We start from the raw sequence: 24,926 nt of genomic DNA, 5'->3' as shown, positions 1-24,926 counted from the left end.
GACTACTGCAAATACTAGAAGGTCAAAAAATGGAAAATGTCATAGCCACAGATGGATTTGAATTCAGTTGAAGATTAAAAGTGAAGTCCTCTCAATACACAGCATGTTTATGGGGGCAGAAAGGTATGCAGAGGAGCAGGCATGCTACAGCACCTGGTGAACTAGCCTGCTCTTTTCCTTCAGGCTAGCGAGAGCCAGGCAATGAGGTACTTGCATACCTTATTGTAGAGGAAAAATTCTATCCAGATTCATGTTTTCTGGTGGAAGGCTGTTGGAAAGTGATGCTCAGCTGAACAGAAGTGACTGGGAGAGACACTGGGATAAAGTCAAGGGACAGTTCCATTGCTGGCTTGTTGGGTACATGACATCTAAGTACGGTGAGATGCTAATGCAATTTCTTTGGTCTAGAGAAACTCAGATGCAAGCTGCACATACCGACACGTAGCACAGGAATTGAGGAATGCAAAGATACTAGAATAAAGAAGTTTTTATTACCCTGAGTTTTGCCACTCAAAATTCAGAGAAGTCTATCTCCATGGGTGACAATATCCAGCTGGGTGTCAGCTGAGTCCACACAGATAGAAAAAGTCTTCCTCTAATCAGTGATAAGTAAGAGTATAACAACAAGAATTGGACTGTTCTTTCTAGTTTTGTTTTTAATGACTTATTTTTTACTGGCCCCATTAGTCTTGGCATTGCCCAGCATTTTGGGTTTGTTCAGTGATGGCATCCTTACTGTGTACTGCAATACTTTCTTATATCTCACACTTGGTTCCAAGGTAAAGCTTTAACAGACCTGTAGTTCACTCCTCCCTCTTTCAAAGTAAACTTTGTCCCCCTTCTCTTTTATCTGCATTTTCCTTTTGCACTGTTTGTTCAGAGCACTCTAGGAGCTGGGAGGCTGCAGCCATGCTCCCTTCCCAGGCTATCCTGGTCGCTGTGGTCTTTGCACTCGCGGCCCTTCAGGCCCTTGCCTCCGACACCTTCATGGCAGCCGTCTACGAGCACGCCGTCATCCTGCCACATCCCACCAAGGAGCCCGTTTCTCCCAGCGATGCCTTGGCCCTGATGAACAGAAACATGGATGTCTTGGAAGGGGCCATCAAGGAAGCTGCCCAGCAGGTACGAGGGCTACCATGAGGGTTGTCCATCAGTGTGTTCTGCTCCTGCTGACCCTCCTGGTTGTCTGTTGATGGGTGACCTTTAAATGGAGCCTGTTGTGACAGGGTGCCCACATCATTGTGACTCCTGAAGATGGCATCTATGGCTGGCGATTCACAAGAGAATCCATCTACCCCTACCTGGAGGATATCCCTGATCCGGTGGTGAATTGGATTCCCTGCACTGACCCCTCAAGGTGATTCCTTCTGCAGTGGTTTAGGTGGTTTCAACCTGTTATCTCATGGAGTCTTGAGCAACTCACATTAAATTACTAAGAAGTGCTAACAACTCTGATATAAGTTTCAATTAAAATTGAGTATGAAGGTAGCTAAATGATTAAATATATAGCATGTCCATGACTAATTGATGAGGGAAACATGATTTTTTTTTTTAATTAAGCACTTCAAGGTGAAATTCAAGCAACATACAGAATTTGGGTTACTAAAAGTTAAGCAGATGTCTTTTTTTGATGCCAGAATATCCTACTTCTCATTCTGCTTTCAATTTTTCCACACTATTTTGAATAGAACTGACTCTAAATTATTAAGAGCAGTATTTCTTTGATTTTTTGGTTTGTTTGTCTGTTGCAAATGACATGTTGAAACAAAAGCACACAAACCATTTTTGTGTACATGAAGTAATCTCTGAGCAAAAGGTGATGAAGTCAGTAAATAAAGTCCAAACTTCTAAAATATAAAAACCCAGGAACTTTTAATCTTGATTTTCCACAATTCAGGTAAGATAAAATCTGAATTGCTAGAGTCTCTGTGCTGTAGAACATGATCTGTCATTCAAGCAGCATATTCCAGCAGTGACCAACTAAGCAGTAGCTGAGCACTGGACTTTAGACTCCTATAGCTTGCAATACATGTTCTGCTATGGAATTACAGCTGTGGTCTGCCCTTTTCACCACAGCTTTCTGCACCTGCTTGATGAGGAGCAGGTTATTGTATCTGCGAGGATATAATAACTCAGTGCTTCCAAGAAGAAGAGTCACAGTTGCACAAGATGTGCAACTTTTTGCTAAGATGTAAAGTAGCTAAAGTATACAGTCTTTCATTGAAGGTAGAGTAGGGGGGGTGGCAGTGTGTCTAAGCAGGTCTTTTTTCTAGTGCACCACACAGGTTTAGCAGAGGTGATCCGAGTGCCTCCTCACTGTTCCAAATCAGAGGTTTCACTAATGGCTTTTGGGAATATAACCCTTGCCATCAGTGTCTGGCATGCCTTATTCCTGGTGCTGTGTGTGTGTATCTTGCATGGAGGTCATCCTTTTTGGACCATGCACACCTTGCACAGCCGTAGGCATTTCCACATTACAAAGGGGAATGAATGGCTGCTCTCTGTATGGCCTGGTATGGATGCTTCAGAGGTGCTGCCGGTTTCTGGCACATGGACCCTGTCATATCTCAAAATTAATAACCCACTGCTCTTCATGCCATGGTTACAGGTCTGCGTTCTCCTGTCTATGGGAGGAAATGAATTGCTGAATTGCCTTAACCATGTCATCTGCATTATCCCACAGCTCAACCCTGATTAGTGTACTAATGGCCCAGAGCTGCAGTCCTCAGGTGCCAGTATGCCTGATGCTAAAATATTTTGCTTATGTGACACCAAGCTAGTGTCTTCCTCTGCCCAAAGATTGCTCTCCTGCCCTTTCCCAGCCTGAGGATTACCTGTTTACTGCACAGCATGTTCCAGGTGCTGAAGGGGACTGGCAGGCATGTCCCTGCAGAAGCCAATGGGAGGTCTCCAGGGCCTACCCCAAGGTGCAAGAAGCAATCTGAGGAAGCACTGCAGCAACTCTGTGTATCTGCCTACTGTGCCATGGCTGCAGGGTTGTAGATGCTGCTGGTGTGACGTCAAGTACTCTGGAAATGGACACCACTGACAGCACAGGTTTTGTTTACTTTGTTTTTGTCCTTCCCTAAAATGCAATAGATTTGGTCCAGCACCAGTGCAGGAACGACTCAGCTGCATGGCCAGAAATAACTCCATCTATGTGGTTGCAAATATCGGGGACAAGAAGCCGTGTGCCTCCAGCGATCCCAACTGCCCCAGGGACGGTCGCTACCAGTACAATACTGATGTCGTCTTTGACGCACAGGGCAAACTGGTGGCTCGGTACCATAAGGTAAAGTGGTCTCAGAGAGACAGAAATTAATTTTCCACTACTTTGAATATGTCTCAGTTTGGGAAGAGAATTAGATGCCAGTCATTGACCACTGGCAGAGTTTTGTTTTTCTTTATAATTTTCTTTATAATTTAAATTTTCTTTAAAAATTTATAATTAAAAGAATATCTCTCTTGCTATGAAGCATCAATGCCAAATTTGCATTTGCTGTCATGTTTCTCAAAACAGACTGGAATGAAAAATGATTGTTCTGGTGCAATTTAGTGGCATATGGTTTTGGTTGACTTCCTCAGTTCATTAGCTCGCTACTACTGCAAATTCTGCTTCTTGAGCAGCTTCAGTTTTCAGTGCCAGCTTTTCACCAGACTACCACTCCATGTTCCTGGATTTCAATGTTCTTGTCTATTTCATGGTAGATGAGCAGTCTGATTTTAGAGAGGCAGAACCTTTTATTCTGATGCTGTTTTGGCACAATTTTTGTACAATGGGAATTATTTGGACAAAATGATGGACCTAAGATGGGTGTAAAAAGAGATAAGGATATTGAAACATTTGCATCAAATGGAAGTTCCTCTTTCAGTATTATGTGCCTACCTTCAAGTTCCATCAAAGCTGTCTATGAATCGTGTGCCAGATATCATGCCAATGTGGGTAGAGTGAAGTCAGTTTATTTAATGCATTTTGGGCCCAGTATTTCATCTGGTTGTTTAGAGACAATGCCAAAGTATCTATTTGTGAGCAAACTGGGTGAGTGAAACACTGATAATACAAATCTGTTCCCCAGCCTGCTATGGCCCACGTGCTGAATTACAAGTTAAGTAAACTTGAACTTCTTTTCTGGTGTGGTGTCCATATTTACTTTCAGACCACCTGGACTTTTATAAAGGACTCTTAATAAATATGTATGTGAAGGTAGAAGGAAAATGTTGGAAAGCTGAAACGTCACAAACTTCAGTTTTTCTGTTGGCTGAGATCATCTGCCTTTCCTCCATCAGCACAGCCTTTGTTTTCTACTCTGCAGTATCCCTAATACTGTCCTGTGCTTCCTGCTGGTTCTCTGTACTTTCAGTGCTGCTGGGCACCTCCACACCAAAGTCACCGATTTTGTCTCTTGGCACCAGATCCCCCACACTTCTGTTACATTACTATTTCTCTTCTGGTTGCATTTGGGTCGCCAGAAATATTAACTAGGTGGAGGGAGTGGAGAGATTATTCTTATGCAGATGACACCAACAGACCTGAAGGCAGCTGGCTGCTTTCCTAGCTAGATGCCAGGGCAATATGTAATATGTGTTCCATATTTTGGATACAATGAAAATATAATGTTAGTCAGATTTCCTACCTGTGAGGGTTTCCAACACAAGTCAAACAATTTCTTTAGTCATTCTGATCAGTTTTAGGGAATAACTCCAAGACACGTTGTCAGTAAGTGCCTCTAACTGGTTTCTCTATTTTCCTTCCCCTACAGTATAATCTCTTTCTAGGAGAAAATCAGTTTAATTATCCAAAAGAGCCAGAAGCTGTCACCTTTGAGACTCCTTTTGGAAAGTTTGGCATTTTCACTTGCTTTGACATCCTTTTCTATGAGCCTGCCGTGGTCCTGGTGAGCAAGATGCAGGTGGACACCGTGCTCTTCCCAACAGCTTGGATGAATGTCCTGCCCTTTCTGACTGCAATTGAGTTTCACTCTGCCTGGGCTATGGGCATGCGTGTCAATGTCTTAGCTGCCAATACTCACAACACTAGCATAGAAATGACAGGTAACTTAATTTTCACTCTGTGCAAGAATCTTTATAACCACAAATATCTTATTCCCTGTTCTACAAAGTGATTTTGCAGAGGAATATAATGAATTTCTTTGGAAGGTGAAGAGTCTAGTCACCAAATTTCAAAGCTGATGGATCCTGTTCCTATTGGTTTCATAAAGGCATAACAAAACTTGTAGTGTTTTATTTTCCCTCGTTTCTTAGGACTGTCTTTTCCTTTAATGGCTCTAAATAAGTAGTAGGTCACTGCCCTTATACCTGAACAGAAATTTTTGTGGTTTTTAAGGCTCTTTCCCTCTGCACGTCTAAGTCTACGATTGAATGCCAAACTGCAAATATACTCATAAAGCATATATGTGGCTCCATTTATTCTGCCAAGTTAGATATTTATAGCTGTATTTAACACTGTTACAGAAAACCATTAAAACACATGTTCAGGCCTGTTGTAGTAACACTGCTAAGAAGTCCACATCTTCATTTTAGAATGTAGCATTGATTTTTTTTAGACCTCAGCTTATGGAATAATATATTTCAGTTACACCAGTATCTTCACTTTTCATTTGAAATGCCTGACAGGCTTCTGCAGTGATGGGTATGAGAGACCTTTGATTTCCATCTGTTGCTTGGTGCTGGTCAGATGTGAATCACCCATGAGGGGAGGAATTCTCAGCCAGTGTAAAGGGGGCTGGACAATTACTGTCTCCTTCTGTTCATGGATAGGCCTGTGATACTTGCCTGTTTTGGATTGTCTCAAGCAGTAGCTGGTCCTTTCGCATCAATCAGCCAAGAAAAAAAGGAATTATCATCTCTATTGCATACAGGAGAAAAAAGAACTGAGGAGGCCATAAATGTAATCATAACATAACATAAAGAAACAAACATCGTCTGCCTCTGGCTACACTGAGCAGACCTTATTTAAGGGAAAAAATGCTATTCTTTACCAAAGCATGAGCTCTATGTACTGAGTATCTAATGGTCACCTTTGATGAGACTAAAATAACGGTAATCAGTGTAGAATAGTGGATAAGCTATCAGCAGAGACAATTAGAAGGATAACATGATTTTTTAAATTCTTCTTGGACTGACTATTGTGCTCTCCACAGGGAGTGGCATTTATGCACCAGCTGGAGCCAGAACATACTCCTACAACATGAAAACTGAAGATGGTCACCTCCTCATTGCTGAACTAGATGCACACCCTCGTCTTTCTCCTGCCTCCCCGCCTGCTGTCAGCTGGAACTCATATGCTTTGAGTGTTGAAAGATTCTCACAGAATGACCATGAATTCACAGGAATCATCTTTGAAGACCTCTTTACTTTCACAGAGCTCACTAAGCCTGGGGGGAATCTCACTGTCTGCCAAAAAAACCTCTGCTGTCACTTGAGCTACAAGATGGAAGAGAAAAGAGATGATGAAGTTTATGTGCTGGGTGCTTTTGATGGCCTTCATGTTATTGAAGGACAGTACTATCTGCAGGTAATTCTTTGGAGGGAGTTATTTACTTTAGGAAGCTTATTTACAGGGACAAACCTTCATCTCTGTGGTGGAAAAAGAGAAGACAATGTCTCTCTTCTATGCCGGAGTCCTAGTGCACCTTTTGTTAGCAATAGAAAGAAGTTGCTAAAACTTCCAAGCCTATTTGCCTTCAAATCCAACAAATGCAGTAGAGAGATCTCTAAACCTCTTTTAAATGTCCAGAGTGCACTCACTGTTTTAAGGGGTGTGCAATATTGGCTAAATTTAGGTTCTCTTCTGTGAATATCTGCAGTAAGTGTTCTGAATCTCCTCTGTATCACAGAATCACAGAATAGTTAGGATTGAAAGGGACATCTGAAGATCATATAGTCCAATCGCCCTGCCAAGGCAAGATCACCTAGAGCAGATTACAAAGAAACACATCTGGTTGGCTTTTGAGTGTCTCCAGAGAGGGAGAACCCAAGACCTCCCTCTGGGCAGCCTGTTCCGATGCTCTGCCACCCTAAATGTAAAAAAGTTCTTCCTCGTGTTGAGGTGAAACTTCTTGTGTTTTTATCACCATTGCTCCTCATCCTGTCACTGGGCACCACCACTGAAAAGAACTTGGTACCATCTTCTTGGCACACACCTTTGAGATATTTGTATGTATTGATGAGACCCCTCTCAGTCATCTCTAGACTTAACAGGCCCTGCTCCCGCAGTCTCTCCTCATAAGAGAGATGCTCCAGACTCTTCATCATCTTTGTGGCCTCAGCTGGGCACTCTCCAGTAGCTCCTTTTCTTACTTGTGCTGAGGAGCCTGGGCACAGTACTCCAGATGTGGTCTCACTGTATTTTCATCAAAGAGTTGCTGTTAAAAATCAGTTGATCATTGCTATCTTTATGAGATGCTCTGATAACCTAGGGTCACAGAGATGTTAATTTTTTTTGTCATTATCCAAATAATAGCAATGAAGCTTATTTAAATGGCTTATGACTTTTAGTGGAAATATTCTCTCTTCCTCTCTCTTAATCAAATATTTGGAGAGTGAGTTACATACTAGTTGAATTTTCTTAAAGCCAGATTTGAAAACACCCTTTGCCTTCATAATTAAGTTACTGTGCCAGCAGATTATACTTTTTTAATTATTTCTGTCTGTCAGCATCAGCATTTTGTACCAGCTAGTACAGACCTCGGGATATGAGGGGTGGTGTTACCCAGCAAACAGCTCATCCAATACTAGGAAGATAGCTTGAATAAATGCAGTTCTTGGTGAGCTTGGTTGTAAAATTTATTTCAGTGGTTTTGGAAGTTGCCACATAGTCTCTGCCAGTATTAAAAGTTCTAGAGAATATAGGAATTTCTACTCTTCCTTTCTCCCCTCAATATTTTTTCATTTTCTCAGAACATATTCCTTATTTCTCTGCTTATTTGCATTTCAACACAAAACCATATTTGCTGATGAATAATCCTTTTTTTTTTGTAAACATGTTTCTATCCCCCAATACCAGACATGTAGAAAAACTCCATCACCTATCAGCAAAACCAGACAACATGCTTCAAATCATTCCTGAATGAGAGGAGTGCTAGCTCTATTTCTTATTTCCTTATGAAGACCATAAACATTTATCAGCTGGATAATTAACTCTCATGACAAAACGGAAACAACATTGTGATTACTACTTTATGTGCTGCAATACTAAGACAAAACTGTAACAAAATATGCTAACATCATCTCCTTGGCGTATATTAACTAGGATTTGGACAGGGAACAGCAAATTCAGAATTCCTATGGACTACCAGGCCATCTAATGAAGTACCATTAGCAACATATACAATTAGCAGTTAGAGGACCTGGATGTACACTTGTACAATGTACCTATTTGGCAGACTTTGTTTCCTTTGCCTAAAATTTCCATGCACAAACACATCTTCTAAGACATGTGGGCAAGAAACCTTCAAATTAGACAACTGGCAATTGAAAGAATTAGTGGAAAGGACAGGAACAAGCTTCAGATATGAAATAAGGAGCTTTGGCTGCACTTACATAAAACACAATTTATTTACAAAATTATAAGACTAAGGCAATGCAGGTCTGGAATACACCCAATCAGATCAAGGGATAAAAAAATAAGCAACAACTGAAATGGAGTCGCCCAAGAATTATGAAAAGATCCTGTGACTCTGACCTTCTCTGACACAGATTAGCTTTGATGACACAAGGCTTCCCTGCCAGTGTTAACATCTTGCTAAATACATTGTCTCCTCCTCCCCACAGATCTGCAGCCTGCTCAAGTGCCCCAGCACAAACCTGAGCACATGTGGGCAGCCCGAGGAGATGGCTCAGACCAAGTTTGAGATGTTCTCCCTCAGCGGCACGTTTGGCACCAGCTATGTCTTCCCAGAAGTGTTGTACAGCGGGGTGCAGCTGGCCCCTGGGGAGTTTGAGGTAACGGGACACCCTGGTGTTTTGTCAGACATCAGTGGTCAAAAAGCAAGAGCAACTTAGTTGTTACCAGAGTCCTCAGTCCTCTGCCTTAAGTTCAAGGCAGCTTTATTTCTGCCTGTTTTTCCTGGTTGTATTCATACAGTAAGTCCACCTTGCCAGGCCTCTTCTGCCCTGTTCCCCCAAAACCTCTAGAACAAGATCTCCCTCAAGACAGAAATGTAGTTTTTCTCAGACTTCCTGCTAGCTCCAGTTGAGATTGGAGCTCTCTCAACTAGATCAGCATTACTCAGTATATGATTTTGAGTTTACCATAAAATAGCACTGCTTTGATGCTGCTCCTGCTTATCTTTCTTTTTCATAACCAGGTGCTAGCTGATGGACGTCTGATAAATCGGAATACTACATCAAAGCCAGTTTTGACGGTAACACTCTATGGGAGGTGGTATGAAAAGGACCCTCCACGCACAGATCAAGCTTCAGCATGATTTCAATGTAGATCCTTCAAGCTTCCATCTGCTTGTTTCTGTAACACTAATTAATCACAAATATTGGTAATTAGTACTAATCTTCATAATTAAAATGGCATTCTGTTTTTCAAGTTGCCTTACCTAACGGCATAGTTACTGCACTTTGATTATTGACTTGATTTTGCAGCAAACATCAGTATGCTGCTGGACTGTTGTGGATGTGTTTTTATATGATAGCTTTGGTTGGCATAGGCTTGGCCTTAACACTGGGAACAATAGAAAATAAATTCCTCTGACTTTAGTGGTGTACGATTCAGTAGGGTTGTGCCCCAGTAGAAAACAGTTTTTAATTATTTGAAATGTTTGTTGGTGTATTAGCAGCCATTTTCACAACACCGTTCCCACCCCATTCCTGAACAGGTGCTTTTGTAAACAAGAGATTACAAGAACCTTTGCAAATTCCAGTTTCCTTTGAAAAGGAACACAAGTCTTGAAAATGTGTTCCTTCAAAAAACAGTAATTCAGCTCTACACACAGCAATGTGTTCTCATACCATGATATGTACTTCATGGGAGAGGAGTCTGCTTTAATCTTTCTGGCCACATTTTTAGGATGTGGAAAATCTCCCTAGCACAGAATTGTTGATAACTCTTTGTGTCACAAATGCTCAGTACAAGCAATTTCTCAGGAGCATGTCTGTGTTTCCATGGAACGGTTGCTGCTACCAGGGCAAGGGAGAGCCGGGACTGTGCCAGCAGGTGTTGGGTAAGGGGAGTGAACAGCTGGAGCAGGTGGGACATGCTGGCACATGTGAGAAAGTGGGCCCTGCAGACTGTACTTCTCAGGCAAGTGGACTGGATTACTTTGTGTTTCCCAACCAAGAGTTCTATGTGTGTCTAATTCTGTTGTTTGTTCTGCAGGTTTGTTTTGAAGTACAAACATTGTTTACACTTAATCTGACCAACATCATTAAAAAAATACAGACTCACAGGAGGCAAAACACATTGGTGTTTTTGACAAGGAAATGTCTTAAAAATAAGATTGTAGTCCGTGAAAGTATCAAACTGAAGCCCTCTACAAATCACATAGTAGAAGAAATGGGAAACATTCTACTGTTCGGAGAGGAAATGCACTGTATCTTTAAATTTCTACCTACGCCCTAGTAAAAGCTGTCCTGTTACGGCACAAGTAACATAACGATGTGCTATTGCAAGAAGTGAGCGCCTTCCGACTTCCTGACTCCTGCTCACATGTACTCAGTGCTCGGCAGTGATTGCGTGGCTGCCCGAGCGACCTTTCACACAGCCTTCTCCCGGCAAGGTTAACCCTTGGAATGCGCAGTAGTCTTCCTCAGCTCTCCTCCACTCGCTAAGCACGAGAAAAGAAAGAAGCCGGAGCACAGTCTGACGACAGACTCCCTCTACAGCTAAGCTGATTTAAGAAAAATTAGCACCGAATTGCATCCTGCTTCCCGAAGTAAATCTTCAGGTAGCCCCCACCATCAGGCGGCAGCTACGATGGGGGCGGATGCAGTACCGGGGTGGGAAGAGTTGGATTGGGAGGAGAGAAGTGTGGAAAGTAGGCAGACCTCTGGATAAGTTTCCCCTTACATCGTCCGCAGCCACGGAGAGCCCAGATCACTGCAGTTTTCTTCACTTTATTCGGTGGATTTGTTTGTTTACCTGGTGTCAGTTCCTTGCTCCTGGGCGGGCGAGCTCCCAGCTCCGCAGGAAATAGGGAGCGGTGCCTGCTGGTACAGAGGCAAACAGGGAGAACTGCCCTGCACCTTGTTCCGGCAGTGGGACTTGAATTCTGCGAGGCATTCCCCTAGCACTGCACTTGTAAATATTTCTGCTCAGCCCTGGCAGGGCAGTCACCTTTCTAGCTGATGTGCTCACTATTGCTAAACGAAGGAGCATTTGTTGCTTCCTCTTTCACACTGATGTCTGACTGTGCTTAATGTGACTCAGCCTATATTTCATTTGGTAAAAAGTGAGGCGGAGAGGGAGGAAGGCTTCAAAGCTACATTAGTTCAAGTATCACCGAGATCTCTACTGTAGCCTTTAAAAGGCTCGTATGTAAGGCCACTGAATGAGCATGCTGGATCTAGTAATGTGTGTAGAGAAGTACTTAGGGATGAACATAACTAGAAGAAATCAAAGTTCCTAATGATTGAAACCCTCAGTCAGCACTACTCTATGAGAGAACTCTGTGGTATCTGCACTCATCTGCTGGTCTGTATTTTCTGAACCAGCTCTAGAGTGACAGTCTGCTGTAGCTGAAAGCAGACAACCTGTTCCCACTGCTCACATAGCCTTTTTCAAAGGAGACTACTGCAAATACTAGAAGGTCAAAAAATGGAAAATGTCATAGCCACAGATGGATTTGAAAAGTATTGAAGATTAAAATGAAGGCCTCTCAATGCACAGCAGCTTCCTGTGGAGAAAGAAGTGTGCAGGGGAGCAGGCATGCTACTGCACCTGGTGAACTAGCCTGCTCTTTTCCTTCAGGCTAGCGAGAGCCAGGCAATGAGGTACTTGCATACCTTATTGTAGAGGAAAAATTCTATCCGGATTCATATTTTCTGGTGGAAGGCTGTTGGAAAGTGATGCTCAGCTGAACAGAAGTGACTGGGAGAGACACTGGGATAAAGTCAAGGGACAGTTCCATTGCTGGCTTGTTGGGTACATGACATCTAAGTATGGTGAGATGCTAATGCAATTTCTTTGGTCTAGAGAAACTCAGATGCAAGCTGCACATACCGACACGTAGCACAGGAATTGAGGAATGCAAAGATACTAGAATAAAGAAGTTTTTATTACCCTGAGTTTTGCCACTCAAAATTCAGAGAAGTCTAGCTCCATGGGTGACAATATCCAGCTGGGTGTCAGCTGAGTCCACACAGATAGAAAAAGTCTTCCTCTAATCAGTGATAAGTAAGAGTATAACAACAAGAATTGGACTGTTCTTTCTAGTTTTGTTTTTAATGACTTATTTTTTACTGGCCCCATTAGTCTTGGCATTGCCCAGCATTTTGGGTTTGTTCAGTGATGGCATCCTTACTGTGTACTGCAATACTTTCTTATATCTCACACTTGGTTCCAAGGTAAAGCTTTAACAGACCTGTAGTTCACTCCTCCCTCTTTCAAAGTAAACTTTGTCCCCCTTCTCTTTTATCTGCATTTTCCTTTTGCACTGTTTGTTCAGAGCACTCTAGGAGCTGGGAGGCTGCAGCCATGCTCCCTTCCCAGGCTGTCCTGATCGCTGTGGTCTTTGCACTCGCGGCCCTTCAGGCCCTTGCCTCCGACACCTTCATGGCAGCCGTCTACGAGCACGCCGTCATCCTGCCACATCCCACCAAGGAGCCCGTTTCTCCCAGCGATGCCTTGGCCCTGATGAACAGAAATATGGATGTCTTGGAAGGGGCCATCAAGGAAGCTGCCCAGCAGGTACGAGGGCTACCATGAGGGTTGTCCATCAGTGTTTTCTGCTCCTGCTGACCCTCCTGGTTGTCTGTTGATGGGTGACCTTTAAATGGAGCCTGTTGTGACAGGGTGCCCACATCATTGTGACTCCTGAAGACGGCATCTATGGCTGGCGATTCACAAGAGAATCCATCTACCCCTACCTGGAGGATATCCCTGATCCGGTGGTGAATTGGATTCCCTGCACTGACCCCTCAAGGTGATTCCTTCTGCAGTGGTTTAGGTGGTTTCAACCTGTTATCTCATGGAGTCTTGAGCAACTCACATTAAATTACTAAGAAGTGCTAACAACTCTGATAAAGGTTTCAATTAAAATTGAGTATGAAGGTAGTTAAATGATTAAATATATAGCATGTCCATGACTAATTGATGAGGGAAACATGATTTTTTTTTTTTTAATTAAGCACTTCAAGGTGAAATTCAAGCAACATACAGAATTTGGGTTACTAAAAGTTAAGCAGATGTCTTTTTTTGATGCCAGAATATCCTACTTCTCATTCTGCTTTCAATTTTTCCACACTATTTTGAATAGAACTGACTCTAAATTATTAACAGCAGTATTTCTTTGATTTTTTTGGTTTGTTTGTCTGTTGCAAATGACATGTTGAAACAAAAGCACACAAACCATTTTTGTATACATGAAGTAATCTCTGAACAAAAGGTGATGAAGTCAGTAAATAAAGTCCAAACTTCTAAATTATAAAAACCCAGGAACTTTTAATCTTGATTTTCCACAATTCAGGTAAGATAAAATCTGAATTGCTAGAGTCTCTGTGCTGTAGAACATGATCTGTCATTCAAGCAGCATATTCCAGCAGTGACCAACTAAGCAGTAGCTGAGCACTGGACTTTAGACTCCTATAGCTTGCAATACGTGTTCAGCTATGGAATTACAGCTGTGGTCTGCCCTTTTCACCACAGCTTTCTGCACCTGCTTGATGAGGAGCAGGTTATTGTATCTGTGAGGATATAATAACTCAGTGCTTCCAAGAAGAAGAGTCACAGTTGCACAAGATGTGCAACTTTTTGCTAAGATGTAAAGTAGCTAAAGTATACAGTCTTTCATTGAAGGTAGAGTAGGGGGGGTGGCAGTGTGTCTAAGCAGGTCTTTTTTCTAGTGCACCACACAGGTTTAGCAGAGGTGATCCGAGTGCCTCCTCACTGTTCCAAATCAGAGGTTTCACTAACGGCTTTTGGGAATATAACCCTTGCCATCAGTGTCTGGCATGCCTTATTCCTGGTGCTGTGTGTGTGTATCTTGCATGGAGGTCGTCCTTTTTGGACCATGCACACCTTGCACAGCCGTAGGTATTTCCACATTACAAAGGGGAAAGAATGGCTGCTCTCTGTATGGGCTGGTATGGATGCTTCAGAGGTGCTGCCGGTTTCTGGCACATGGACCCTGTCATATCTCAAAATTAATAACCCACTGCTCTTCATGCCATGGTTACAGGTCTGCGTTCTCCTGTCTATGGGAGGAAATGAATTGCTGAATTGCCTTAACCATGTCATCTGCATTATCCCACAGCTCAACCCTGATTAGTGTACTAATGGCCCAGAGCTGCAGTCCTCAGGTGCCAGTATGCCTGATGCTAAAATATTTTGCTTATGTGACACCAAGCTAGTGTCTTCCTCTGCCCAAAGATTGCTCTCCTGCCCTTTCCCAGCCTGAGGATTACCTGTTTACTGCAGAGCATGTTCCAGGTGCTGAAGGGGACTGGCAGGCATGTCCCTGAAGAAGCCAATGGGAGGTCTCCAGGGCCTACCCCAAGGTGCAAGCAGCAATCTGAGGAAGCACTGCAGCAACTCTGTGTATCTGCCTACTGTGCCATGGCTGCAGGGTTGTAGATGCTGCTGGTGTGACGTCAAGTACTCTGGAAATGGACACCACTGACAGCACAGGTTTTGTTTACTTTGTTTTTGTCCTTCCCTAAAATGCAATAGATTTGGTCCAGCACCAGTGCAGGAACGACTCAGCTGCATGGCCAGAAATAACTCCATCTATGTGGTTGCAAATATCGGGGACAAGAAGCCGTGTGCCTCCAGCGATCCCAACTGCCCCAGGGACGGTCGCTACCAGTACAATACTGATGTCGTCTTTGACGCACAGGGCAAACTGGTGGCTCGGTACCATAAGGTAAAGTGGTCTCAGAGAGACAGAAATTAATTTTCCACTACTTCGAATATGTCTCAGTTTGGGAAGAGAATTAGATGCCAGTCATTGACCACTGGCAGAGATTTGTTTTTCTTTATAATTTTCTTTATAATTTAAATTTTCTTTAAAAATTTATAATTAAAAGAATATCTCTCTTGCTATGAAGCATCAATGCCAAATTTGCATTTGCTGTCATGTTTCTCAAAACAGACTGGAATGAAAAATGATTGTTCTGGTGCAATTTAGTGGCATATGGTTTTGGTTGACTTCCTCAGTTCATTAGCTCGTTACTACTGCAAATTCTGCTTCTTGAGCAGCTTCAGTTTTCAGTGCCAGCTTTTCACCAGACTACCACTCCATGTTCCTGGATTTCAATGTTCTTGTCTATTTCATGGTAGATGAGCAGTCTGATTTTAGAGAGGCAGAACCTTTTATTCTGATGCTGTTTTGGCACAATTTTTGTACAATGGGAATTATTTGGACAAAATGATGGACCTAAGATGGGTGTAAAAAGAGATAAGGATATTGAAACATTTGCATCAAATGGAAGTTCCTCTTTCTGTATTATGTGCCTACCTTCAAGTTCCATCAAAGCTGTCTATGAATCGTGTGCCAGATATCATGCCAATGTGGGTAGAGTGAAGTCAGTTTATTTAATGCATTTTGGGCCCAGTATTTCATCTGGTTGTTTAGAGACAATGCCAAAGTATCTATTTGTGAGCAAACTGGGTGAGTGAAACACTGATAATACAAATCTGTTCCCCAGCCTGCTATGGCCCACGTGCTGAATTACAAGTTAAGTAAACTTGAACTTCTTTTCTGGTGTGGTGTCCATATTTACTTTCAGACCACCTGGACTTTTATAAAGGACTCTTAATAAATATGTATGTGAAGGTAGAAGGAAAATGTTGGAAAGCTGAAACGTCACAAACTTCAGTTTTTCTGTTGGCTGAGATCATCTGCCTTTCCTCCATCAGCACAGCCTTTGTTTTCTACTCTGCAGTATCCCAAATACTGTCCTGTGCTTCCTGCTGGTTCTCTGTACTTTCAGTGCTGCTGGGCACCTCCACACCAAAGTCACCGATTTTGTCTCTTGGCACCAGATCCCCCACACTTCTGTTACATTACTATTTCTCTTCTGGTTGCATTTGGGTCGCCAGAAATATTAACTAGGTGGAGGGAGTGGAGAGATTATTCTTATGCAGATGACACCAACAGACCTGAAGGCAGCTGGCTGCTTTCCTAGCTAGATGCCAGGGCAATATGTAATATGTGTTCCATATTTTGGATACAATGAAAATATAACGTTAGTCAGATTTCCTACCTGTGAGGGTTTCCAACACAAGTCAAACATTTTCTTTAGTCATTCTGATCAGTTTTAGGGAATAACTCCAAGACACGTTGTCAGTAAGTGCCTCTAACTGGTTTCTCTATTTTCCTTCCCCTACAGTATAATCTCTTTCTAGGAGAAGATCAGTTTAATTATCCAAAAGAGCCAGAAGCTGTCACCTTTGAGACTCCTTTTGGAAAGTTTGGCATTTTCACTTGCTTTGACATCCTTTTCTATGAGCCTGCCGTGGTCCTGGTGAGCAAGATGCAGGTGGACACCGTGCTCTTCCCAACAGCTTGGATGAATGTCCTGCCCTTTCTGACTGCAATTGAGTTTCACTCTGCCTGGGCTATGGGCATGCGTGTCAATGTCTTAGCTGCCAATACTCACAACACTAGCATAGAAATGACAGGTAACTTAATTTTCACTCTGTGCAAGAATCTTTATAACCACAAATATCTTATTCCCTGTTCTACAAAGTGATTTTGCAGAGGAATATAATGTATTTCTTTGGAAGGTGAAGAGTCTAGTCACCAAATTTCAAAGCTGATGGATCCTGTTCCTATTGGTTTCATAAAGGCATAACAAAACTTGTAGTGTTTTATTTTCCCTCGTTTCTTAGGACTGTCTTTTCCTTTAATGGCTCTAAATAAGTAGTAGGTCACTGCCCTTATACCTGAACAGAAATTTTTGTGGTTTTTAAGGCTCTTTCCCTCTGCACTTCTAAGTCTACGATTGAATGCCAAACTGCAAATATACTCATAAAGCATATATGTGGCTCCATTTATTCTGCCAAGTTAGATATTTATAGCTGTATTTAACACTGTTACAGAAAACCATTAAAACACATGTTCAGGCCTGTTGTAGTAACACTGCTAAGAAGTCCACATCTTCATTTTAGAATGTAGCATTGATTTTTTTTAGACCTCAGCTTATGGAATAATATATTTCAGTTACACCAGTATCTTCACTTTTCATTTGAAATGCCTGACAGGCTTCTGCAGTGATGGGTATGACAGACCTTTGATTTCCATCTGTTGCTTGGTGCTGGTCAGATGTGAATCACCCATGAGGGGAGGAATTCTCAGCCAGTGTAAAGGGGGCTGGACAATTACTGTCTCCTTCTGTTCATGGATAGGCCTGTGATACTTGCCTGTTTTGGATTGTCTCAAGCAGTAGCTGGTCCTTTCGCATAAATCAGCCAAGAAAAAAGGAATTATCAGCTCTATTGCATACAGGAGAAAAGAGAACTGAGGAGGCCATAAATGTAATCATAACATAACATAAAGAAACAAACATCGTCTGCCTCTGGCTACACTGAGCAGACCTTATTTAAGGGAAAAAATGCTATTCTTTACCAAAGCATGAGCTCTATGTACTGAGTATCTAATGGTCACCTTTGATGAGACTAAAATAACGGTAATCAGTGTAGAATAGTGGATAAGCTATCAGCAGAGACAATTAGAAGGATAACATGATTTTTTAAATTCTTCTTGGACTGACTATTGTGCTCTCCACAGGGAGTGGCATTTATGCACCAGCTGGAGCCAGAACATACTCCTACAACATGAAAACTGAAGATGGTCACCTCCTCATTGCTGAACTAGATGCACACCCTCGTCTTTCTCCTGCCTCCCCGCCTGCTGTCAGCTGGAACTCATATGCTTTGAGTGTTGAAAGATTCTCACAGAATGACCATGAATTCACAGGAATCATCTTTGAAGACCTCTTTACTTTCACAGAGCTCACTAAGCCTGGGGGGAATCTCACTGTCTGCCAAAAAAACCTCTGCTGTCACTTGAGCTACAAGATGGAAGAGAAAAGAGATGATGAAGTTTATGTGCTGGGTGCTTTTGATGGCCTTCATGTTATTGAAGGACAGTACTATCTGCAGGTAATTCTTTGGAGGGAGTTATTTACTTTAGGAAGCTTATTTACAGGGACAAACCTTCATCTCTGTGGTGGAAAAAGAGAAGACAATGTCTCTCTTCTATGCCGGAGTCCTAGTGCACCTTTTGTTAGCAATAGAAAGAAGTTGCTAAAACTTCCAAGCCTATTTGCCTTCAAATCCAACAAATGCAGTAGAGAGGTCTCTAAACCTCTTTTAAATGTCCAGAGTGCACTCACTGTTTTAAGGGGTGTGCAATATTGGCTAAATTTAGGTTCTCTTCTGTGAATATCTGCAGTAAGTGTTCTGAATCTCCTCTGTATCACAGAATCACAGAATAGTTAGGATTGAAAGGGACATCTGAAGATCATATAGTCCAATCGCCCTGCCAAGGCAAGATCACCTAGAGCAGATTACAAAGAAACACATCTGGTTGGCTTTTGAGTGTCTCCAGAGAGGGAGAACCCAAGACCTCCCTCTGGGCAGCCTGTTCCGATGCTCTGCCACCCTAAATGTAAAAAAGTTCTTCCTCGTGTTGAGGTGAAACTTCTTGTGTTTTTATCACCATTGCTCCTCATCCTGTCACTGGGCACCACCACTGAAAAGAACTTGGTACCATCTTCTTGGCACACACCTTTGAGATATTTGTATGTATTGATGAGACCCCTCTCAGTCATCTCTAGACTTAACAGGCCCTGCTCCCGCAGTCTCTCCTCATAAGAGAGATGCTCCAGACTCTTCATCATCTTTGTGGCCTCAGCTGGGCACTCTCCAGTAGCTCCTTTTCTTACTTGTGCTGAGGAGCCTGGGCACAGTACTCCAGATGTGGTCTCACTGTATTTTCATCAAAGAGTTGCTGTTAAAAATCAGTTGATCATTGCTATCTTTATGAGATGCTCTGATAACCTAGGGTCACAGAGATGTTAATTTTTTTTGTCATTATCCAAATAATAGCAATGAAGCTTATTTAAATGGCTTATGACTTTTAGTGGAAATATTCTCTCTTCCTCTCTCTTAATCAAATATTTGGAGAGTGAGTTACATACTAGTTGAATTTTCTTAAAGCCAGATTTGAAAACACCCTTTGCCTTCATAATTAAGTTACTGTGCCAGCAGATTATACTTTTTTAATTATTTCTGTCTGTCAGCATCAGCATTTTGTACCAGCTAGTACAGACCTCGGGATATGAGGGGTGGTGTTACCCAGCAAACAGCTCATCCAATACTAGGAAGATAGCTTGAATAAATGCAGTTCTTGGTGAGCTTGGTTGTAAAATTTATTTCAGTGGTTTTGGAAGTTGCCACATAGTCTCTGCCAGTATTAAAAGTTCTAGAGAATATAGGAATTTCTACTCTTCCTTTCTCCCCTCAATATTTTTTCATTTTCTCAGAACATATTCCTTATTTCTCTGCTTATTTGCATTTCAACACAAAACCATATTTGCTGATGAATAATCCTTTTTTTTTTGTAAACATGTTTCTATCCCCCAATACCAGACATGTAGAAAAACTCCATCACCTATCAGCAAAACCAGACAACATGCTTCAAATCATTCCTGAATGAGAGGAGTGCTAGCTCTATTTCTTATTTCCTTATGAAGACCATAAACATTTATCAGCTGGATAATTAACTCTCATGACAAAACGGAAACAACATTGTGATTACTACTTTATGTGCTGCAATACTAAGACAAAACTGTAACAAAATATGCTAACATCATCTCCTTGGCGTATATTAACTAGGATTTGGACAGGGAACAGCAAATTCAGAATTCCTATGGACTACCAGGCCATCTAATGAAGTACCATTAGCAACATATACAATTAGCAGTTAGAGGACCTGGATGTACACTTGTACAATGTACCTATTTGGCAGACTTTGTTTCCTTTGCCTAAAATTTCCATGCACAAACACATCTTCTAAGACATGTGGGCAAGAAACCTTCAAATTAGACAACTGGCAATTGAAAGAATTAGTGGAAAGGACAGGAACAAGCTTCAGATATGAAATAAGGAGCTTTGGCTGCACTTACATAAAACACAATTTATTTACAAAATTATAAGACTAAGGCAATGCAGGTCTGGAATACACCCAATCAGATCAAGGGATAAAAAAATAAGCAACAACTGAAATGGAGTCGCCCAAGAATTATGAAAAGATCCTGTGACTCTGACCTTCTCTGACACAGATTAGCTTTGATGACACAAGGCTTCCCTGCCAGTGTTAACATCTTGCTAAATACATTGTCTCCTCCTCCCCACAGATCTGCAGCCTGCTCAAGTGCCCCAGCACAAACCTGAGCACATGTGGGCAGCCCGAGGAGATGGCTCAGACCAAGTTTGAGATGTTCTCCCTCAGCGGCACGTTTGGCACCAGCTATGTCTTCCCAGAAGTGTTGTACAGCGGGGTGCAGCTGGCCCCTGGGGAGTTTGAGGTAACGGGACACCCTGGTGTTTTGTCAGACATCAGTGGTCAAAAAGCAAGAGCAACTTAGTTGTTACCAGAGTCCTCAGTCCTCTGCCTTAAGTTCAAGGCAGCTTTATTTCTGCCTGTTTTTCCTGGTTGTATTCATACAGTAAGTCCACCTTGCCAGGCCTCTTCTGCCCTGTTCCCCCAAAACCTCTAGAACAAGATCTCCCTCAAGACAGAAATGTAGTTTTTCTCAGACTTCCTGCTAGCTCCAGTTGAGATTGGAGCTCTCTCAACTAGATCAGCATTACTCAGTATATGATTTTGAGTTTACCATAAAATAGCACTGCTTTGATGCTGCTCCTGCTTATCTTTCTTTTTCATAACCAGGTGCTAGCTGATGGACGTCTGATAAATCGGAATACTACATCAAAGCCAGTTTTGACGGTAACACTCTATGGGAGGTGGTATGAAAAGGACCCTCCACGCACAGATCAAGCTTCAGCATGATTTCAATGTAGATCCTTCAAGCTTCCATCTGCTTGTTTCTGTAACACTAATTAATCACAAATAATGGTAATTAGTACTAATCTTCATAATTAAAATGGCATTCTGTTTTTCAAGTTGCCTTACCTAACGGCATAGTTACTGCACTTTGATTATTGACTTGATTTTGCAGCAAACATCAGTATGCTGCTGGACTGTTGTGGATGTGTTTTTATATGATAGCTTTGGTTGGCATAGGCTTGGCCTTAACACTGGGAACAATAGAAAATAAATTCCTCTGACTTTAGTGGTGTACAATTCAGTAGGGTTGTGCCCCAGTAGAAAACAGTTTTTAATTATTTGAAATGTTTGTTGGTGTATTAGCAGCCATTTTCACAACACCGTTCCCACCCCATTCCTGAACAGGTGCTTTTGGAAACAAGAGATTACCAGAACCTTTGCAAATTCTAATTTCCTTTGAAAAGGAACACAAGTCTTGAAAATGTGTTCCTTCAAAAACAAGTAATTCAGCTCTACACACAGCAATGTGTTATCATACCATGATATGTACTTCATGGGAGAGGAGTCTGCTTTAATCTTTCTGGCCACATTTTTAGGATGTGGAAAATCTCCCTAGCACAGAATTGTTGATAACTCTTTGTGTCACAAATGCTCAGTACAAGCAATTTCTCAGGAGCATGTCTGTGTTTCCATGGAACGGTTGCTGCTACCAGGGCAAGGGAGAGCCGGGACTGTGTCAGCAGGTGTTGGGTAAGGGGAGTGAACAGCTGGAGCAGGTGGGACACGCTGGCACATGTGAGAAAGTGGGCCCTGCGGACTGTACTTCTCAGGCAAGTGGACTGGATTACTTTGTGTTTCCCAACCAAGAGTTCTATGTGTGTCTAATTCTGTTGTTTGTTCTGCAGGTTTGTTTTGAAGTACAAACATTGTTTACACTTAATCTGACCAACATCATTAAAAAAATACAGACTCACAGGAGGCAAAACACATTGGTGTTTTTGACAAGGAAATGTCTTAAAAATAAGATTGTAGTCCGTGAAAGTATCAAACTGAAGCCCTCTACAAATCACATAGTAGAAGAAATGGGAAACATTCTACTGTTCGGAGAGGAAATGCACTGTATCTTTAAATTTCTACCTACGCCCTAGTAAAAGCTGTCCTGTTACGGCACAAGTAACATAACGATGTGCTGTTGCAAGAAGTGAGCGCCTTCCGACTTCCTGACTCCCGCTCACATGTACTCAGTGCTCGGCAGTGATTGCGTGGCTGCCCGAGCGACCTTTCACACAGCCTTCTCCCGGCAAGGTTAACCCTTGGAATGCGCAGTAGTCTTCCTCAGCTCTCCACTCGCTAAGCACGAGAAAAGAAAGAAGCCGGAGCACAGTCTGACGACAGACTCCCTCTACAGCTAAGCTGATTTAAGAAAAATTAGCACCGAATTGCATCCTGCTTCCCAAAGTAAATCTTCAGGTAGCCCCCACCATCAGGCGGCAGCTACGATGGGGGCGGATGCAGTACCGGGGTGGGAAGAGTTGGATTGGGAGGAGAGAAGTGTGGAAAGTAGGCAGACCTCTGGATAAGTTTCCCCTTACATCGTCCGCAGCCACGGAGAGCCCAGATCACTGCAGTTTTCTTCACTTTATTCGGTGGATTTGTTTGTTTACCTGGTGTCAGTTCCTTGCTCCTGGGCGGGCGAGCTCCCAGCTCCGCAGGAAATAGGGAGCGGTGCCTGCTGGTACAGAGGCAAACAGGGAGAACTGCCCTGCACCTTGTTCCGGCAGTGGGACTTGAATTCTGCGAGGCATTCCCCTAGCACTGCACTTGTAAATATTTCTGCTCAGCCCTGGCAGGGCAGTCACCTTTCTAGCTGATGTGCTCACTATTGCTAAACGAAGGAGAATTTGTTGCTTCCTCTTTCACACTGATGTCTGACTGTGCTTAATGTGACTCAGCCTATATTTCATTTGGTAAAAAGTGAGGCGGAGAGGGAGGAAGGCTTCAAAGCTACATTAGTTCAAGTATCACCGAGATCTCTACTGTAGCCTTTAAAAGGCTCGTATGTAAGGCCACTGAATGAGCATGCTGGATCTAGTAATGTGTGTAGAGAAGTACTTAGGGATGAACATAACTAGAAGAAATCAAAGTTCCTAATGATTGAAACCCTCAGTCAGCACTACTCTATGAGAGAACTCTGGGGTATCTGCACTCATCTGCTGGTCTGTATTTTCTGAACCAGCTCTAGAGTGACAGTCTGCTGTAGCTGAAAGCAGACAACCTGTTCCCACTGCTCACATAGCCTTTTTCAAAGGAGACTACTGCAAATACTAGAAGGTCAAAAAATGGAAAATGTCATAGCCACAGATGGATTTGAAAAGCATTGGAGATTAAAATGAAGGCCTCTCAATGCACAGCAGCTTCCTGTGGAGAAAGAAGTGTGTAGGGGAGCAGGCATGCTACTGCACCTGGTGAACTAGCCTGCTCTTTTCCTTCAGGCTAGCGAGAGCCAGGCAATGAGGTACTTGCATACCTTATTGTAGAGGAAAAATTCTATCCGGATTCATATTTTCTGGTGGAAGGCTGTTGGAAAGTGATGCTCAGCTGAACAGAAGTGACTGGGAGAGACACTGGGATAAAGTCAAGGGACAGTTCCATTGCTGGCTTGTTGGGTACATGACATCTAAGTACGGTGAGATGCTAATGCAATTTCTTTGGTCTAGAGAAACTCAGATGCAAGCTGCATATACCGACACGTAGCACAGGAATTGAGGAATATGAAGATACTAGAATAGAGAAGCTTTTAAGACAGCCTAGAGCTGTGTTCTGCTAAGTCCTCTGCAGGATAGTAATGGAATAAACTCTCTCAAAGCAGCCACAGTGAACCAGCTCATAGTGATTAATCTGACCTATTAAATACCTTTTAATGAAATCACTAGTTTCAGTAAGAGATATGGTCTGATGTACCTTCTTCCCGTTTTGTCACATTTTTCTGAGCTCTTAATGTGTTCTTATGGGTAATCCTCTAATAAACTCCTTGTTTCACATTTTTCAATCATGTCCTGTATGATGAACTCTTGATAAGTAAGAAAAAAATTGGCTAAATCAGTCTTTATTATGATGCTTTTTGGATGATGAAACAACTATCATCTGAAACAAGACCCACAACCAATATGCCTCCCCTTGATATATCCATAACTGAAGCTCTACACTATTATTCTTATGTCCAAATGGGATATGGCATAATCTACAACAACAATCCCAGTTATTTTTCTCATTTCCTGTTGCAAAAACTCATCAATGTGTGTGGTTTAGTAATAATGTGGAAATATTATCTTATTACTATCATTTATTAAGAAGAATCTATTTCTATGTCATAAGATTACTGATATTTTATTAGCTCAAAACAGCAGTGGTTTTTCTCTATTTGCTGGGTTTTTATTTTTCTAACTCTCAGAAAGCCTGAATTGTAGTCTGTTGCATCACTGTTTGGGGTTTAGGTTTGGGGTTCTGATCTGTTAGCTAGCCGTGTTCTGTGTACCCCCGCACAGCCCCTGTGTTTGTTCCCCTTTCCCCCCTCCCCATGGCTGTTCACTCCGGGTCCCTGGCTGTTAGAGCCACTCCTGTGACCACTCCCCATCCTGCCTGGAGGGTTCAGTGCCCCTCAGTCCGAATTCCCATCCCCCGTCCGCCCCAGAGACTGGGGTCCACCCCGGCAGTGTCCCT

General features: G+C 42.4%; 2 protein-coding genes across 3 annotated transcripts; both read left to right on the top strand.

Moving 5' to 3' along the window:
* The first annotated feature begins 741 nt into the window (after positions 1–741).
* On the top strand, positions 742–9,883 carry LOC137470807 (pantetheinase-like). Of its 2 annotated transcripts, XM_068184503.1 has the most exons (7): positions 742–1,122; positions 1,227–1,357; positions 3,100–3,292; positions 4,761–5,052; positions 6,162–6,535; positions 8,794–8,964; positions 9,330–9,883. In XM_068184503.1, the coding sequence occupies exons 1-7, from the start codon at positions 910–912 to the stop codon at positions 9,447–9,449; spliced, it is 1,494 nt and encodes a 497-aa protein (XP_068040604.1). In that variant the 5' UTR covers positions 742–909; the 3' UTR covers positions 9,450–9,883. The 2 variants fall into 2 exon arrangements, with proteins under 2 accessions (XP_068040604.1, XP_068040605.1); XM_068184504.1 differs by lacking the exons at positions 742–1,122; positions 1,227–1,357 and adding an exon at positions 2,463–2,608.
* Positions 9,884–11,257: 1,374 nt separating this feature from the next.
* On the top strand, positions 11,258–21,643 carry LOC137470805 (pantetheinase-like). The gene is made up of 8 exons (XM_068184500.1): positions 11,258–11,272; positions 12,639–12,880; positions 12,985–13,115; positions 14,861–15,053; positions 16,522–16,813; positions 17,922–18,295; positions 20,554–20,724; positions 21,090–21,643. Exons 2-8 carry the CDS (start codon positions 12,668–12,670, stop codon positions 21,207–21,209), a joined length of 1,494 nt encoding a protein of 497 aa, XP_068040601.1. The 5' UTR covers positions 11,258–11,272; positions 12,639–12,667; the 3' UTR covers positions 21,210–21,643.
* Positions 21,644–24,926: the final 3,283 nt, after the last annotated feature.

Source organism: Anomalospiza imberbis, chromosome 3, assembly GCF_031753505.1.
Source record: "Anomalospiza imberbis isolate Cuckoo-Finch-1a 21T00152 chromosome 3, ASM3175350v1, whole genome shotgun sequence".
In the NCBI taxonomy this organism is placed as follows: Eukaryota; Metazoa; Chordata; class Aves; order Passeriformes; family Viduidae; genus Anomalospiza; species Anomalospiza imberbis.
This window is presented reverse-complemented; position numbering and strand designations above follow the sequence as displayed.